The 16,996-nt window shown below is 44.6% G+C and overlaps 1 protein-coding gene across 1 annotated transcript in view; it reads right to left on the bottom strand.

The window, feature by feature from the left end:
• ncoa3 (nuclear receptor coactivator 3) overlaps nucleotides 1-16,996 on the bottom strand; it is a 54,920-nt gene that overhangs the window by 17,908 nt on the left and 20,016 nt on the right. The window contains exons 2-4 of the mRNA XM_083660916.1: nucleotides 6,668-6,735; nucleotides 2,343-2,394; nucleotides 335-439 (exon numbers count right to left, since the gene is read on the bottom strand). Of these exons, the coding sequence (XP_083517042.1) occupies nucleotides 335-420 (86 nt within the window). The 5' untranslated portion in view covers nucleotides 421-439; nucleotides 2,343-2,394; nucleotides 6,668-6,735. The remainder of the gene's footprint in view (nucleotides 1-334; nucleotides 440-2,342; nucleotides 2,395-6,667; nucleotides 6,736-16,996) is intronic.

The following is a 16,996-nucleotide window of genomic DNA, read 5'->3' as shown; positions in this document are numbered from 1 at the left end:
TTTCATTCCAATTTATGAGAGCAGTATTTGCAAATTTGCTGCACACTGTTACTGAACACACTGAAATAAAAAAATACGTGCATACGTATGTGTCACTGAACACACAGCTGTGCAAAAGATCAATACAAATATATCCCAATATATTTATTGCGATATTTGATCACAATATCTTTATTGCGATATTTTTCGGAAATATTGGTACGGTATTGCAGAGAAAAATATTGCGATATATTGCCGTATCGATTTGATTGCACAGCCGTACTGACATGCAGATGAAAAACAGAAGCATACAATATACATAGACATAAATAGACACAGAAGGTCCGGCACTCACCCTAAGCCTGGTGTGTCACAGGTGGACAGTTTGCGTTTGCGGTCAGAGCACAGTGGATCCAACGAGTTCTCTCCTACCCCGCTCATCTTCAGCGCATATCAGCACCTAGAAGCAAACACACACACATCATAAATACACACTCATACAAGCAGTGCAACACACAGTGAAACTGGACTGAGTCTGATTGTGGTTTTATACACACACACATGTGTGTGTGGCACAATTGAATAACAAAGCGAAATGAGCTGCTTAGAGTTTGAAGATAAATAAATTTAATAAGAAGTAATTTGTACCTGCGTACTTCACAGAGTTAACAAACAGTGTACATCTTCAGTAGTTGATACGGGCAACAAATTTAATGAAAGGATAAGTGTGGATAGGAGACTGCATTTAAATTGTCTATTTTGTTTTGCCAAGTTCGCTCAGAAATTATGTCAAATTCAGGTTGACCTTCAAATCTTAGTGTCAGTGAATGCAAATCAACAAAATCCCCGTAGCTATGGAGGGTCTGGTGGAACGGATTTCCAGGTCTAGAGTAGACTGTAGATTTGTCTACAGATTTATGAGGGGTAGACTGGTCCAGTTAGCGGAGCGGCCTTGGTTCCTGCCTTGGTTCCTGCCTGTAGTGCTTGATGGGAGTGAAATCTCATCTGTTCCACTGCGAGGAGCGACTGATGATGATGTAGTGATTCGGAGCCTCGGGGGAGATGGGTCATCCTGCGTTCAGCCAGCCTGCCCGCTAGAGTTGCTACTGCATGCCGAATGAGACCGCAGCAGCAGATACACACACATGACATACACACACACACACACACACACACGACGTACACACACCGTACACACACACAACGTACACACAATGTTCCCAGAACACTTGCATGCTCAGGCATGTAGTAGTAGCACAGTCGGAGGCTATGAGAGATGAGTGCTGCTAGCTACTGTCCCAGCAAGGCAGATATTCACCAGCCTGCTTCTTTGTCTGCCTGCCAGGGACTGGAGCCTAGAAACTGTTCAGGCGAGACTGGACTGTATTCCAACAGGAGGCTAGCAGGAATTCTCTCTTCGCCCGGCATTCTCCATAGTTGGCTACAACCCATCTTTCTTCCAATAGGTTTTGACCGCCTCATACCATCCTCCAGCCACCCCTCCCTCCTCTCCTCTCCTCTCCCTCCTCTCCTCTCCCTCCTCCTGGGGTGTAGCGAGCGAGCGAGCGGTGCTGGGTGGTGGGGGACCCTGCCCTTGTTTTCCTGCTCTGGCCTTGCCCTGTGCCTGACCCCCTCAAGAGTTCACGTCGGAGGAAAACCTTCTGCAGCGGCGCGCTTCTAAGGTCACTAGCTTTTTCCCCCATTCCCACCCAGAAACACACACAACACGCACTCGCAAAGCTGTAGCGCGAGGTCGTATTGTTTTCCGATACAAGGCTATCCAACGAATCCCCACGCATACACACGCACACACACACACACACACTACACGAACACACACACAAACACACACACACACACAGACACACGCTACACACACACGCTACACACTACGCACACACACACAATATGGAATGAGCTCATTCCAGAGTGGAAAAGTGCAGAGCGGATGGGAGCCATTATGCAACTCCAGCTCTGCAGGCCAGGACATGCATCCCAGTCCACCACTATTACTATTACTACTACTACTACTACTACTACTACTACTACTACGACGACTACTATAATACCACCACTACTACTATTACTACACAAGCAGCACGTCTCAAGACACGCTCCACAGCATAAATCTGCACTTCATGCTGTCTACCTTTCAACACCCCCTCTTCTAAATCTGGCTGCCCTGCTCGGTCTTCCTCCCCCCTCCTCCTCCTCCTCCTCCGTCTCTCTGCCCTGCCTCCCTCCCTCCCTCCGTCTCTCTGCCCTGCCTCCCTCCCTCCCCCCCCTTCCTCCTCCGTCTCTCTGCCCTGCCTCCCTCCCTCCCCTCACGGTGCCTCCTTCCTGCTTTCTGTCCTATGGCTCACCTCTGCAGCAGTGGAGAAAGATGACATCAGCCCCCTCGGTCCGCCTCACATCCTGAAACAGACAAACGGCAGAGCTTGTTGGGGCTTTGTGACTAGAGGGAAATCATAGCATGGTGGTATGGTTTCTGTGCTCGGGCTATGGAGGGGGGAAGGAATGCAAAAAGGACCCGAGTCACTGACTCTGTAAATAGGTTTCAACACGGAAAACATATTATTTTCTCGCAAAAGCGGCTCGCCTCACACGCGAGGGCTTGCGGATCTTTGTTACAAACAAACCTGGGCAGGGCACTCTCATGAGATTTTTACACCGCGTCCACACGTATACGGATATTTTTACACACACACACACACACACACACATTTTCCTCCCCTCTCCTCTGTGTGCAGGGTTTTCCCCCACATTATAATAATGCCTAGGCGTAGCACCCAGGCCGTTTTGGGCACCACCTAAGCGAAATGAAAGAATCAATGTTGGTCCCCAGTGGACTACTTTAGCAAGTTTAGTCCTTTTGGGAGTGTTTATTAATAATCTGCTCTGGGTTTTCTTTAAAAATGAGTGCTCATTATCACAAGTAAAAGAGATTCCTTATACCTTTTTGACATCAAAAGTCCCACTAGTATGCCTTTTTTTTGTTGCCCAGGAAAGCAGCAGGGGGTAGCAGCAGCAGCAGCAGCAGCAGCAGCATCACCTTTTAAACTTTTAGAACCCACTCTCTCAACCCGTTCACTTTCTCCACGGCTGCAGCCTCTCTTCCCCCTCCCTTCTCCCTTCCTCTCACACGGCTGCCCAGGCCGTGGCAGGCCAGCCAAAACAAAACAAACCAGGCAGTGAACATTGTATCAAAATACTCGTTTTGATGTTAAGATTATGGAGTGAAATTGTGGCTGTAAAGCATTACTCAAAGTTAGAATTAATGTTAACATTACAACGAGGGTTTTATTTTGAAAGAGCTCAAGCAGATGACCCACTTACATTCTGTCTGACTTGACACGTCTGTCTATGCGCCTGGGCTGTACGCGTGCATGAGAGATGCTTTTTTCTGTCGGCATATTCCGTCGATGTAGAGTAATTAACTGTTAAGAAAGTCGAATTTCAGCCTGTGGGAATCACTGAATCACGCTGGAAAAGGGGCGGCAAATCAAGAGGAGGAGAAGCAGGGCCGGAAAATAACGCGTTGGACCACCGCCAAGATTGATATCGTCAAGGTGTGCAGAGCCGTCGCGTTAATAACCCGCCTCGCTTGCAGGGTCGCTCTATCTGCTAAATGGCCCGGCTTTGATATTGTAAGTCGCTTTGGACAAAAGCGTCTGCTAAATGACGTAATGTAATGTAATGTAATGTAATGGCTTCGGAACTTTTACAGGCAATGTACACCAGATGCGTTATGGCTGCGTTGCGGGTCCGGCAAAACTGCCGGATCGACTCTCACCCATGTTAATAGATGGGCGATACATGCGGTACAGAAAGATTACGCACCTGTTCTATTTTTGTCGGATCCCGCATCCGTCTGACAGATTACATGAGGGTGGGTCTGTTCGCAGCCGTACCGGAGCCGAAATATTTCTGTAAAATAATCTTCTTTAATTTGGACATAATTTCTGAGTTTTGGTCTTTGGTTTCTTCCAAATCTCCTCCATCCTTTGTTCCTTTTGGATCTGAAACAGTTTTTGTTTGACTATACTTACATGACACTGCGATACAAGTTGAATGCACAATACAATACACGATACAAGTTGAATGGAGAGACTGTTTGTTACTGAGGACTAACAGAGCTAGCCATGTTGGCTAAGCCTAGTGATTAATAACTTCATAATCATAATAATGAGCTGTGGTCACGTTGACCTTTTTTGGAACAGTGCTCTTATTCAAACGGTCTATAAGCTGCTATAAAGTCGCACGTCATCTGATTCTGTGCTATGCTATTTGCATAAGATACACCAAGGAGATATGCCCGGAAAAACAACATAAGGAGCTGCCAGCGTCTTTCTGCAATTCATTCTCTATGTAAGGACGCGCTAGACGTGCTCCTCTTTTAATGAACGCACCTGGCGTTTCAGCGCTGGTGGCGTCTGTTGTTTTTGGAGGAGCGCTGTGGGCGTTTTAAAGCTGAAAAAAGTTGAACATTAGAGAAAAAGCGCCCTGATCGTCTTTTTCACTCCTCCTACCTTTTCGCCTCCCGAGGGATTTTCAACCTCGGCTGCTGCCAGAATTGGCAATAATCTGGCTTTCATGTTGACAGTGAACAACATCAAACAGACAAAACCAGCTGGCTACCGTCCGTGTGGTCGTTGTGTTCTGATCTGTACTGCACGCGACTACAGGGGAAAACAAACGGAGCACAAAAAAAACGCTCCGTGTGCTGTGTTTTGTGCACAATGGAAGCGCTCTCAACATGATTTTCATAGCGTTCTGAGTGAAAAAAACGCTTTTGGTGTGAATGTCCCCTAAGTCAGAGGTTCTCAAATGTTTTTCAGCCAAGGACCCCTTACAAGATAGAAAATATACCGGGGACCCCCTCATTCTGATTTGTGATTTTGGGCTAAGCTTAATTGTTTCCACGGTAACGTGCTTGACTTTTAATTTGATAGGTTTGTTATTGGAATGTAATCCATGAACCATTTTAGATTTAAAGCATAAACTATTTTCGTTGAACTATGAAGATTTTGCAAAAAAAAAAAATTTTTTTTTTATTACATTACATTTACATTACGTCATTTAGCAGACACTTTTGTTTTATCCAAAGCGACTTACAATATCACAATTTGTCAACAGTACAGAAAACCACTATGCAACACAATCAATGACAGCCAAGATATTTTGATAGACTTTTTTTTTTTTTTTTACTTGAAAACTTTTCGCGGACCCCCTGGCAAAGTGCCACGGACCCCTGGGGGTCCGCGGACCCCCATTTGAGAACCACTGCCCTAAGTAACGTGGGAAAAAGTATTCCCTCCGTAGCTTAACCGCAAAGAATAGCCACATGATATTGCTCAGATCTCAACAACTGGGCAAGAGATTTCAAAACTGATGGTCCCATTGGAAGCAGCGTGACTCAAAAGGGCTAACGAGCTCGTGTTTCAGTCACTCAGTGGCTTTTTGAGCACAACAAACATTACAGCAGCAGGCAGTGGGCTTAGCTAACGTAGCTAACGGCTAGGTAGCTAGTTAACATGCCAGCTTGTCCTCAGTCAGAATCAAATTGTTATTACGTATGACTATAGTTCGATTATACCGTAGTCAATAGGCCATCTTCCCAATTTAGCAACTAACTTTTACTTTTTGAACTTCAGCACAAAATACAATTATTTGTAAACAAATATTTGGCAACACAGTACCTAAGCCCTCCAAAATGCCAGGGAAGACCCTGTAAAACCCAGTGTTTTACCCCTGCAGTTGGTCACGCAAAGAGAGGGGAAAAAGGTTCAACTTGAGCTGATCACTTCTCACAAGAGGACAAGACCGCGCTGCTTTCAAAAGCGAGGCGGATCACACATTTCAAGCAGAAGAGTAAAGTAAGAGAAATACAGCAAGTACCTAACAGTACTGTTTGACTACACGACACGTAAGGTAGTCGGCTCATAGGTTCCTGACACCTGCTCACTATGAATAAAACAGCAATTGCCGTGCGCACGTTGAGGTTATAATGTCAGTGTCTTCAAAAAGCTCTGTTTCACCTCCTCCACATGAATACAGGAAAACAGTTTTGAAAGATCTTCACACTGGAAGGCATTTTCCAAAAGTTTCCAGTAACATAAAAAACACTGGTTCCCTTCTTTTTTTACGAGGACAGGAAGCCTAATGCAGATAAAATATGACGTTTTCAAAAATATCCGTACACATGTGGACGCCGGGCCCTTAGACAATCACTGTGTGTTCTCTGTTCTGTGTGTTCATATTGGTCAGTGTGTCACTTGTTCACCCTGTTGAGATTGTGCACTTTTTGAAAAGTTTGATGTCTTTGAAATTCGACGAGCTGACTTGACAAAAGCTCTTGGAGAGGAGAGTGAGAGGCTGTGAACAGTCACACCAGGCCTGGCTGGCGTGATGCCACTGACCCTGAAGCAGCTCCTTCTGACTCCTTCTGATAAGACCAGGTGTTGCACAAACCATCACGTACACACACAGCAACTGCCAAAAATGTATGCTGTATGAAAACTCATAGATAAACTAAATATAAGTTGGTCTGACCCTAAGAATGGATTGTCTACCCGGTGTGTGCGTGTGCGTGTGTGTGTGTGTGTGTGTGTGTGTGTGTGTGTGTGTGTGTGTGTGTGTGTGTGTACGTGAGAGAGAGAGAGAGAGAGTTTTCCACACAAATGCTCACCTTGGCCAGTCCAAGCCCCAGTCAAGCTCCATCCAGGGTCTAGTGCAGCTTCAATGTCTCAACATATCCTGAAAGCAGAGAGTAAATAAAAAGGTCACATGACCTGTGCCGCCACATATAGAGTAGATTATTGTTTCTCAACCTTTTTTCATATCAAGCACCCCTAATCGAGTCCACAGTAGAGCAACGGGCCCCCCATGTGAGGAGACTTTGTCTCTCGGAGCCAAATATGGTAATATTTGTATTGCTAAAGATGATTTTGTGCAGAATTCCATGACTGTCTGTGTCTGTATTTTAGGTAGAGAGATAACAGTGAAAGTATGATCAGAACAGTCATTCTTCTACATTCTCTAATTGTGTTCACTTTTCTTGTAAATATAATAATGTTGAAGTTTAACAATTCATACATTTGCTGGGGGGACCCCCTGGAACCCCTTCAAGGAGCCCTGGTGGTCCGCGGACCTCATGTTGAGAACCACTGGAGTAGAAACCTATTGAGATTTCTATAACACAACTGTATTCTTCCCCTGCGGTGTTCAAGATTCTCCGGAGCATTTTGAATTGTGTAGATTCAGTTTAGCTATAGCTTTGAAGTAGCAATATTAGGGGTGTCAAAATTAATTGTTTAATCGATGCATCGCGATGCGGACATGTGAATCGAATCGAATCGTTGACAGATAATCGCTGAATCGTTTATGTTTCAATTTATGTTGACATTCAGATTTTAAAGAACTTTCTAAGTAAAAAAAAATGGATGATATTTATCTGACTACTTGTTGAGGAAAAAGTTGCCATGTGCAGTAATAATATAGAAAATTGAGGATGTGATACTTGGAGCTACGATACTTTGAGCTGGATCGAGATGCATCGTGGAATCGAATCGAAGACGGATGAATCGTAATCGAATCGAATCGTGAGGCCAGTGAAGATTCACAGCCCTAAGCAATATGCTGTTTTGTTTCCCACTCCCAGTGGTACTGTCATTTTAGAAGTCCTACAAGTTAGTGAAAAAGACCCTTACAAAGGGCAGATTGAACTGTTCATTTAATAAACACACAATTCACAAAAATACTGGTTTCACTACCTTATGTTTGAACTTGCCTATAGAGTTAATGCATGCTTCAACATGTTATTCATGCACCACTCATGTAAAGTGATTGTTCACACAAAAGTTCAAATTTGTCAAAAGTTCAAATCAAAATATTGGTATGGTGACAACACGAGCATAATGTGCGGTGGTGGCCTGGGAGAACCCTTCATGTGGCTGTTGCACGTTGTTGGCAATGAGACAAAGTAGGTTGAAAACGAGTTTTGAATTTTGAGATTTGGAGTGATTTGGTTGCTATCAACCCCGTAGTACATCAACGAATAATTATCCTCGTAAAACAAAATGGAAAGTATTTATTTTTATGGTGTTTGATGGATTACCACTGTATAAAATGTAATGTTGTGGAATGTTTAAAGCCATTTTTCTCATGTTTTACTTTTAGACACATTAACAGATTAAAATACTCAGAACTTTTTTATGTGAGGGAGCTATCTCAGTCATTCAAAAGGTTATATATAGGGCAGAGCTTCTGATTTATTGAAAAAAAAGAAAAGAAAAGTGAAATGTTCACCATGTGAAGAGTTTTTTGCCAACGACCACACATATAGCCCTACAGTACCAACAGAAAACACTACGTTTCTACATTCTTCTGCAAGTGATTATAATGAAGAACTGTAGGCCTCTCCACTTTGAACAATATGATTTAAGCATCTTACTAATAACTGCATACAAATCTCATACTATCCGCCAACATTCCACACACATTCTCTTTCCTTGGCTTCACTGTCTCTGAGCATTGGGATCAGTCATGGCATAGCCACAGTCAGGAGCTGTCTGGTCTATAATGACACTCTACTTCCTGTGAAAACAAGCATGACTTGATATTTTTGTTGTCGCAAAAATTCATGGGAAAAAGAGATTTGTAAAATGGCACAGGAAGCCACAGCAGATCAGCATCCTGTTTGCGTCCACCCAGCCTGTTCGACCGCATCATCGCTTCCCCTTCCTGCAAATGTGGCCGCCCATCCACACCATATTATTTACATACTGTGTTTTTCAGGCCTGCTCCCTGTCTGTCCTCCTGGCTCCCACTCACACCTCTGGCTTTCACTGGCCATCAGAAGCTTCACGTTCAACCACTCAACCACAAAGAGAAGAAGACAACCACTGTCTTGCAGCTTCAGTCCTCTCTACACCAGGTGACCCCATGCCCAGGTCAGAAACTTCAAGTGAACCTAGCGTTAAAACTAGGGGTGTCAAAAATAATCGATTATAAGATGGCGCATCGCGATGCGGACATGCACGATTCTGCTTCGATTCACAAATGTCAAAAATCGATTATAAAAAATAAATAAATAAATAAATTATATAATCAAATAAAATATAATGGAAGTACATGCAAGTGTTTATTTTAATTATGGATCATAATACAATGCAATTCCAAATGCACTTTTATTTTAAAAGTAGCCACACAGTGAGAAAAAAGAAAGTGAGAAAAAATAAATCATGTATTGCGGAAAAAAGTGATGCATCGATTTATTATTGATTCATCAATAATCGTAATCGAATCGAATCGTGAGGCCAGTGAAGATTCACAGCCCTAGTTAAAACACGTTAGTGATTCCCTGCCTACCAACACGAGGGTTTCAGGTTCGCACCCCCCGTGTTACCACTGGCTTGGTCAGGCATCCATAGATGCACAATTGGCCGTGTTTGCGGTTGGAAAGTCGGATTAGCGGTTATGTGTCCTTGTCGCTACACTAGCGCCTCCTCTGGTCGGTCCGGGCACCTGTTCGGGGCGGGAGGGAACTGGTGGGAATAGCTCCTATGATCCTCCCACGTGCTACATCCTGCCGGTGAAGTGTCCCGCTGTCGGGTGAAAAGAAGTGGCTGGCAACTGCACACATGTCGGAGGAAGCATGGTGCTAGTCTGCGGCTCTCTCTCTCTCCCCAGATTGGCAGAGGGGCGTGGAGCAGTGACCGGGGGGCAGCAGGGGGAAATTGGCCAAGTACAATTGGGGAGAAAATAGGAAGGGGGGTCAGAAAAAACAAAACAAACATGAATAAAATGGTTGGCCCAGCTACGGCCAAGCTCAAACTATGATTGGTCAAAGAGTCACGTTGCAACCATACCGATTCGACTGCCAGTGTTTTATTTGTTGCTTCAGTAACCGGGCCCGGAGCTATAAGTGATCTTCTCCTATCTTTATAATAAAGATATACATGGTAAGAATAAAGACTTTATTCTTACATGTATGTATACTTTGAGGAATGCTTCTTAGACAGTACACATGGCAGCATGCGTTGGTAACCGTTGTGCAAAAGCTTTTTTAAATCCCCTCGAGGACAATCTTCACTGCGATGACTACTTTACCATTATACCCAATACCATAATAACAGTAAGAAGAAGTGCCTCTGGGGGGATTATTGTTACATGAAAATGTTTGTTTTCTCATCGTACCAAATGGACAAACATTCATCAACGTCAACAAATGAATGCACTCATGTGAGCTGGTCACTGACGTCTGTGTACAGGCAGGACTGACTGTGGCTTCTTTGTGGCTTTTCCTTTTCCATTCCGATATAATTATGACTGCATCATCAGCCCCACCACCCCCTGACCTTCAAATACAATCATCCTACCACCACACATTAGTCTGTGAGATTTGATTTGATTTTTGAACTGGTTAACATTTGACAGTATTTATTGTTATTTTAAATTAGACACACGAGTAGTACACCAGGTCAAGGACACCGGTTCGCTTCATACCTGGTTCTGGTCCTTTTGATCAAACGGTTTATTCTTTATACTGCACTTACCGCTAATTGGTCATAATAGATAGATAATATTAAAGCATTGATGATGAGATTATAAAATGTTATATCTTTGTGTGTGTGAACAACAACTCATGAAAGTTGTCTTATGAACCACTGGCAGGCACGCGCACGCACGCACGCACGCATGCAAACACACGCACGCACGCACACACACACACACACACACACACACACACACACACACGTATGCCTTCATCATGTCATGCACAACATGCTGCCATTGGACAAAGCTTCCACCCTTACTCTGCTGAGTGAGTGAGTGAGTGAGTGAGTGAGTGTGTGTGTGTGTGTGTGTGTGTGTGTGTGTGTGTGTGTGTGTGTGTGTGTGTGTGTGTGTGTGTGTGTGTGTGTGTGTGTGTGTGTGTGTGTGTGTGTGTGTGCGTGCGCGTGCATGTTGTGTGTGTGTGATCACCCTGCACACAGATCAGTGATCACATCAGAGGCCTCCTACACTGGGCTGCTACGGAGCTAAAGCTGCAGTTAAATAATGAAACAGAGAGAGACAGAGAGGGGAAAGTGTGTCCAGCCATCAGCTGCAGAACCAAGGTTTTCCACTTGGAGACACATTTGAGGAGCACTGAAACAACAAGACACATAGATAGGAGTGGGCTGAGAGAGAGACAGGGATGTGTTTGTTTTTTTGCCGTGTACCATTTGCACTGGGAACTAGGAATTTCCCAGTTGACGTCACACCCGTGTTGACCCGGTCAACACGGGTTGACCATTTCAAAATAATATGAAATGTCATGAAAAATGTCATGAAGTCATTATTACACGACTCTGAAAGCTTTTATTTTGAAACGCTGGCATATGGCGGTCAGGGAGAAAGAAAAAAACTGCACCGCAGATGGGACTTTGTTTTGGTTATATACACTCTCAACCCAACCAATGTGTACAAGAACAAAAGGAGTTAACAAATGGCGCTGGGTATGGATAACGTTAGAAGAAACTGGTGCTGACGGAAAGCCGTTTTGGCACTTGAGGAAACCGGGCATTTTCGATGGTGTGCTCGAGGAGGCTAACGTTAGCGGCTATGTTGTTAGCCGCTAACGTTACTGACACCAGCTGAAAGTAAGCGCTTCATCATGTGTTTGATCCCAGTCACAAAGCTGCTGCCTGTGCATTCAGACATAATGAATAAGGTTATGTTAACATTACTTTGGCGTCTGACCGGGTTTGCCATTAAAAAAACAGAAAAAAGTGTGTACGTAACATTGCTGAACGTGACTTCAGCTCCAGATCAATCTGTGTTTAAAAAGCTTTAAAAAATTACGAGTTCCCACTGGACCCCAACCTCTCATTCACTTTCAACTAGGGATGCTGTTAAACAACTGCTGTTTGTGTTTCTGCTACAAAAGACACACACACACACACACAGACACACACACACACACACACACACACACACACAAGTACAGGACAAGAAACTAAGGAAGTTGAATTCAATGCAGGCCAGCAGAAGAACAGGCATATCAAATAGATATGGAGTGGGGGAGGAGTCAAGGCAGATCTAGTGGAGGTGGGGGGGGGGGGGGTGCTGGAGGCCAGGCAGAGCTGCAGCAGTGTCGCTCAGTCAGTCAGTGCTGCTGGCTGGAGGCCAGGCAGAGCTGCAGCAGTGTCGCTCAGTCAGTCAGTGCTGCTGGCTGGAGGCCAGGCAGAGCTGCAGCAGTGTCGCTCAGTCAGTCAGTCAGTGCTGCTGGCTGGAGGCCAGGCAGAGCTGCAGCAGTGTCGCTCAGTCAGTCAGTGCTGCTGGCAGAAGGCCAGGCAGAGCTGCAGCAGTGTCGCTCAGTCATTCAGTCAGTGCTGCTGGCTGGAGGCCAGGCAGAGCTGCAGCAGTGTCGCTCAGTCAGTCAGTCGGTGCTGCTGGCTGAAGGCCAGGCAGAGCTGCAGCAGTGTCGCTCAGTCAGTCAGTCAGTGCTGCTGGCTGGAGGCCAGGCAGAGCTGCAGCAGTGTCGCTCAGTCAGTCAGTCAGTGCTGCTGGCTGGAGGCCAGGCAGAGCTGCAGCAGTGTCGCTCAGTCAGTCAGTCAGTGCTGCTGGCAGAAGGCCAGGCAGAGCTGCAGCAGTGTCGCTCAGTCAGTCAGTCAGTGCTGCTGGCTGGAGGCCAGGCAGAGCTGCAGCAGTGTCGCTCAGTCAGTCAGTCAGTGCTGCTGGCTGGAGGCCAGGCAGAGCTGCAGCAGTGTCGCTCAGTCAGTCAGTCAGTGCTGCTGGCAGAAGGCCAGGCAGAGCTGCAGCAGTGTCGCTCAGTCAGTCAGTCAGTGCTGCTGGCTGGAGGCCAGGCAGAGCTGCAGCAGTGTCGCTCAGTCAGTCAGTCAGTGCTGCTGGCTGAAGGCCAGGCAGAGCTGCAGCAGTGTCGCTCAGTCAGTCAGTCAGTGCTGCTGGCTGGAGGCCAGGCAGAGCTGCAGCAGTGTCGCTCAGTCAGTCAGTCAGTGCTGCTGGCTGAAGGCCAGGCAGAGCTGCAGCAGTGTCGCTCAGTCAGTCAGTCAGGACCAGAATAGTGAGGAGGACATTCCAGCTCCGCCTGAAATAAGGCCTGCTGCAATCTGAGCTCCCTGAGACAACCACCAGCACCAGCAGGCCCCACAACAAACACTGACCCACCCAGAACAAAGATCACACATACACACACACCAGTACAGACTCCCCAACACACACACACGCACGCACACACACACACCAGTACAGACTCCCCAACACACACACACACACACACAACACATGTGCCAGACTGCCTTTATTATAACAGTGTGAGTGAGGGGTTAGGTGACTCAGGGTTCTGTGTGTGTGTGTGTGTGTGTGTGTGTGTGTGTGTGTGTGTGTGTGTGTGTGTGTGTGTGTGTGTGTGTGTGTGTGTGTGTGTGTGTGTGTGTGTGTGCATGTAACAAATAAAGGGGTATGATGCTTCTTTTTTATGGCAGATATAGGCTATTGGGGGCATCTAGGGTCATTACCCCACTCCTAAACCCATGCTCCCATGCACACACACACGCACGCACACACGCACACACACACACAAACACACACACACACACACACACACACACACACAAACGCACACGCACAAACACACACACACAGGGTAATAAAGCAACAAATGGTGTCTACTAGAGTTGAAGGCATCAAGTGCAAAAAGGAAACAAGAGGACAGAATGACTTCCTGTTTTTCTTCAAAGAGCCGGCCCGCCTCCTCCTGAGCACACTTCCAACATGGCCCGCCTCCTCCTGAGCACACTTCCAACATGCCCCGCCTCCCCCTGAGCAGACTTCCAACATGCCCCGCCTCCTCCTGAGCACACTTCCAACATGGCCCGCCTCCTCCTGAGCACACTTCCAACATGGCCCGCCTCCTCCTGAGCACACTTCCAACATGCCCCGCCTCCTCCTGAGCACACTTCCAACATGGCCCGCCTCCTCCTGAGCACACTTCCAACATGGCCCGCCTCCTCCTGAGCACACTTCCAACATGGCCCGCCTCCTCCTGAGCACACTTCCAACATGGCACAATGGCTGCTCACACCAGTCTCAACATCTTCTTCACTTAGGAACCAGCACATCCTGTATACATCCTGTATACATCCTGTATCATACTACTGAAGACAAGTTCCAGAGGGCAGCTATTGTTGGTGGACGTAGTGTCTAAAATGTTTTCTAGACTAGTATCCGACATGATTGAATGAAACTAGTGAGGGGGAGTGAATTCACTTGAATGAAACTAGTTAGTGGGAGTGAATTCACTTGAATGAAACTAGTTAGTGGGAGTGAATTCACTTGAATGAAACTAGTTAGTGGGAGTGAATTCACTTGAATGAAACTAGTTAGTGGGAGTGAATTAACTTTAATGAAACTAGTTAGTGGGAGTTAATTCATTATTGAATGAAACTTAGTGGGAGTGAATTCACTTGAATGAAACTAGTTAGTGGGAGCGAATTCATTCTTGAATGAAACTAGTTAGTGGGAGTGAATTCACTTGAATGAAACTAGTTAGTGGGAGTAAATTCATTCTTGAATGAAACTAGTTAGTGGGAGTGAATTCACTTGAATGAAACTAGTTAGTGGGAGCGAATTCATTCTTGAATGAAACTAGTTGGTGGGAGTGAATTCACTTTAATGAAACTAGTTAGTGGGAGTGAATTCATTCTTGAATGAAACTAGTTAGTGGGAGTGAATTCACTTTAATGAAACTAGTTAGTGGGAGTGAATTCATTCTTGAATGAAACTAGTTAGTGGGAGTGAATTCACTTTAATGAAACTAGTTAGTGGGAGTGAATTCATTCTTGAATGAAACTAGTTAGCGGGAGTGAATTCACTTTAATGAAACTAGTTAGTGGGAGTGAATTCATTCTTGAATGAAACTAGTTAGTGGGAGTGAATTCATTCTTGAATGAAACTAGTTAGTGGGAGTGAATTCATTCTTGAATGAAACTAGTTAGTGGGAGTGAATTCACTTTAATGAAACTAGTTAGTGGGAGTGAATTCATTCTTGAATGAAACTAGTTAGTGGGAGTGAATTCATTCTTGAATGAAACTAGTTAGCGGGAGTGAATTCACTTTAATGAAACTAGTTAGTGGGAGTGAATTCATTCTTGAATGAAACTAGTTAGTGGGAGTGAATTCATTCTTGAATGAAACTAGTTAGCGGGAGTGAATTCACTTTAATGAAACTAGTTAGTGGGAGTGAATTCATTCTTGAATGAAACTAGTTAGTGGGAGTGAATTCATTCTTGAATGAAACTAGTTAGTGGGAGTGAATTCATTCTTGAATGAAACTAGTTAGTGGGAGTGAATTCACTTGAATGAAACTAGTTAGTGGGAGCGAATTCATTCTTGAATGAAACTAGTTGGTGGGAGTGAATTCATTCTTGAATGAAACTAGTTAGTGGGAGTGAATTCACTTTAATGAAACTAGTTAGTGGGAGTGAATTCATTCTTGAATGAAACTAGTTAGTGGGAGTGAATTCATTCTTGAATGAAACTAGTTAGTGGGAGTGAATTCACTTTAATGAAACTAGTTAGTGGGAGTGAATTCATTCTTGAATGAAACTAGTGGGAGTGAATTCATTCTTGAATTAAACTAGTTAGCGGGAGTGAATTAACTTTAATGAAACTAGTTAGTGGGAGTGAATTCATTCTTGAATTAAACTAGTTAGCGGGAGTGAATTCACTTTAATGAAACTAGTTAGCGGGAGTGAATTCACTTTAATTAAACTAGTTAGTGGGAGTGAATTCACTTTAATGAAACTAGTTAGTGGGAGTGAATTCATTCTTGAATTAAACTAGTTAGCGGGAGTGAATTCACTTTAATGAAACTAGTTAGTGGGAGTGAATTCATTCTTGAATGAAACTAGTTAGTGGGAGTGAATTCATTCTTGAATGAAACTAGTTAGTGGGAGTGAATTCATTCTTGAATGAAACTAGTTAGTGGGAGTGAATTCATTCTTGAATGAAACTAGTTAGTGGGAGTGAATTCACTTGAATGAAACTAGTTAGTGGGAGTGAATTCATTATTGAATGAAACTAGTTGGTGGGAGTGAATTCACTTTAATGAAACTAGTTAGTCAAGTCAAGTTTATTTGTATAGCACATTTCATACACGGAGGCAATTCAAAGTGCTTCACATAAAATGGTTGACAGGAAAATAAAAGAATAAAAGAAGAGAATGGCGGGAGTGAATTACACTTGGAGCTGGGAGGGATGATGGCAAGCTGGAGACTGCAGGCACACAGTGGGCCTCAGGGAGCAGGGTGGAGGACATATGCCCAGCACGTGTGTGTGTGTGTGTGTGTGTGTGCGTGTGTGTGTGTGTGTGTGTGTGTGTGTGTGTGTGTGTGTACATGTGTGCACTGTGTGAAGCTGTAAAACACTGAAGAAAGACGCCATTAACCCGTGCTGAAGCGCACAAATTCCAGCAAGGCCTCAACTCAACAGGAGCATAAAGAGACTGAAAACACACACGCACGCAAACTCAAGTCTCTTCCTTTCTCTGTACTCTCATCTGTAGTGTATCTGAAGTGGTGATGGAACAAGATGTGTCCCCATGTTCTTTGCTGCCATGTTTCATTTGTGCACGAGACTCCTTAACATACACAAATAGTGTAGTAGCTGTACTGTACCGCACTGTAGCTGCTACCATTATGTATGTCTAATGTTTAATTGTAGGTTTAATTAGGTACATGCTATTTGCACCTGTACGTCAAATACGTCGAATTTAAAATGTTTAAGCACGTCTAAAGTATGCACATGACATGTGCACCTATGTGCAGTGAATATGCCACTGTCTCTGACTTGTCTTATCACTCTACTGCCTTATTGCTTGTTGTGTCTCTTGTTGTTTTTGCACTCATATGCCCTGTTATATTTGTACTATGTTGTAAACGGAGTCCACAGCACAAGAATTTCACACGTGATACTTGTACCACGGAGTGACAATAAAAATCTTGAATCTTGA

This window comes from Poromitra crassiceps, assembly GCF_964638095.1.
Source record: "Poromitra crassiceps genome assembly, chromosome: 25".
Taxonomy (NCBI): Eukaryota; Metazoa; Chordata; class Actinopteri; order Beryciformes; family Melamphaidae; genus Poromitra; species Poromitra crassiceps.
This window is presented reverse-complemented; position numbering and strand designations above follow the sequence as displayed.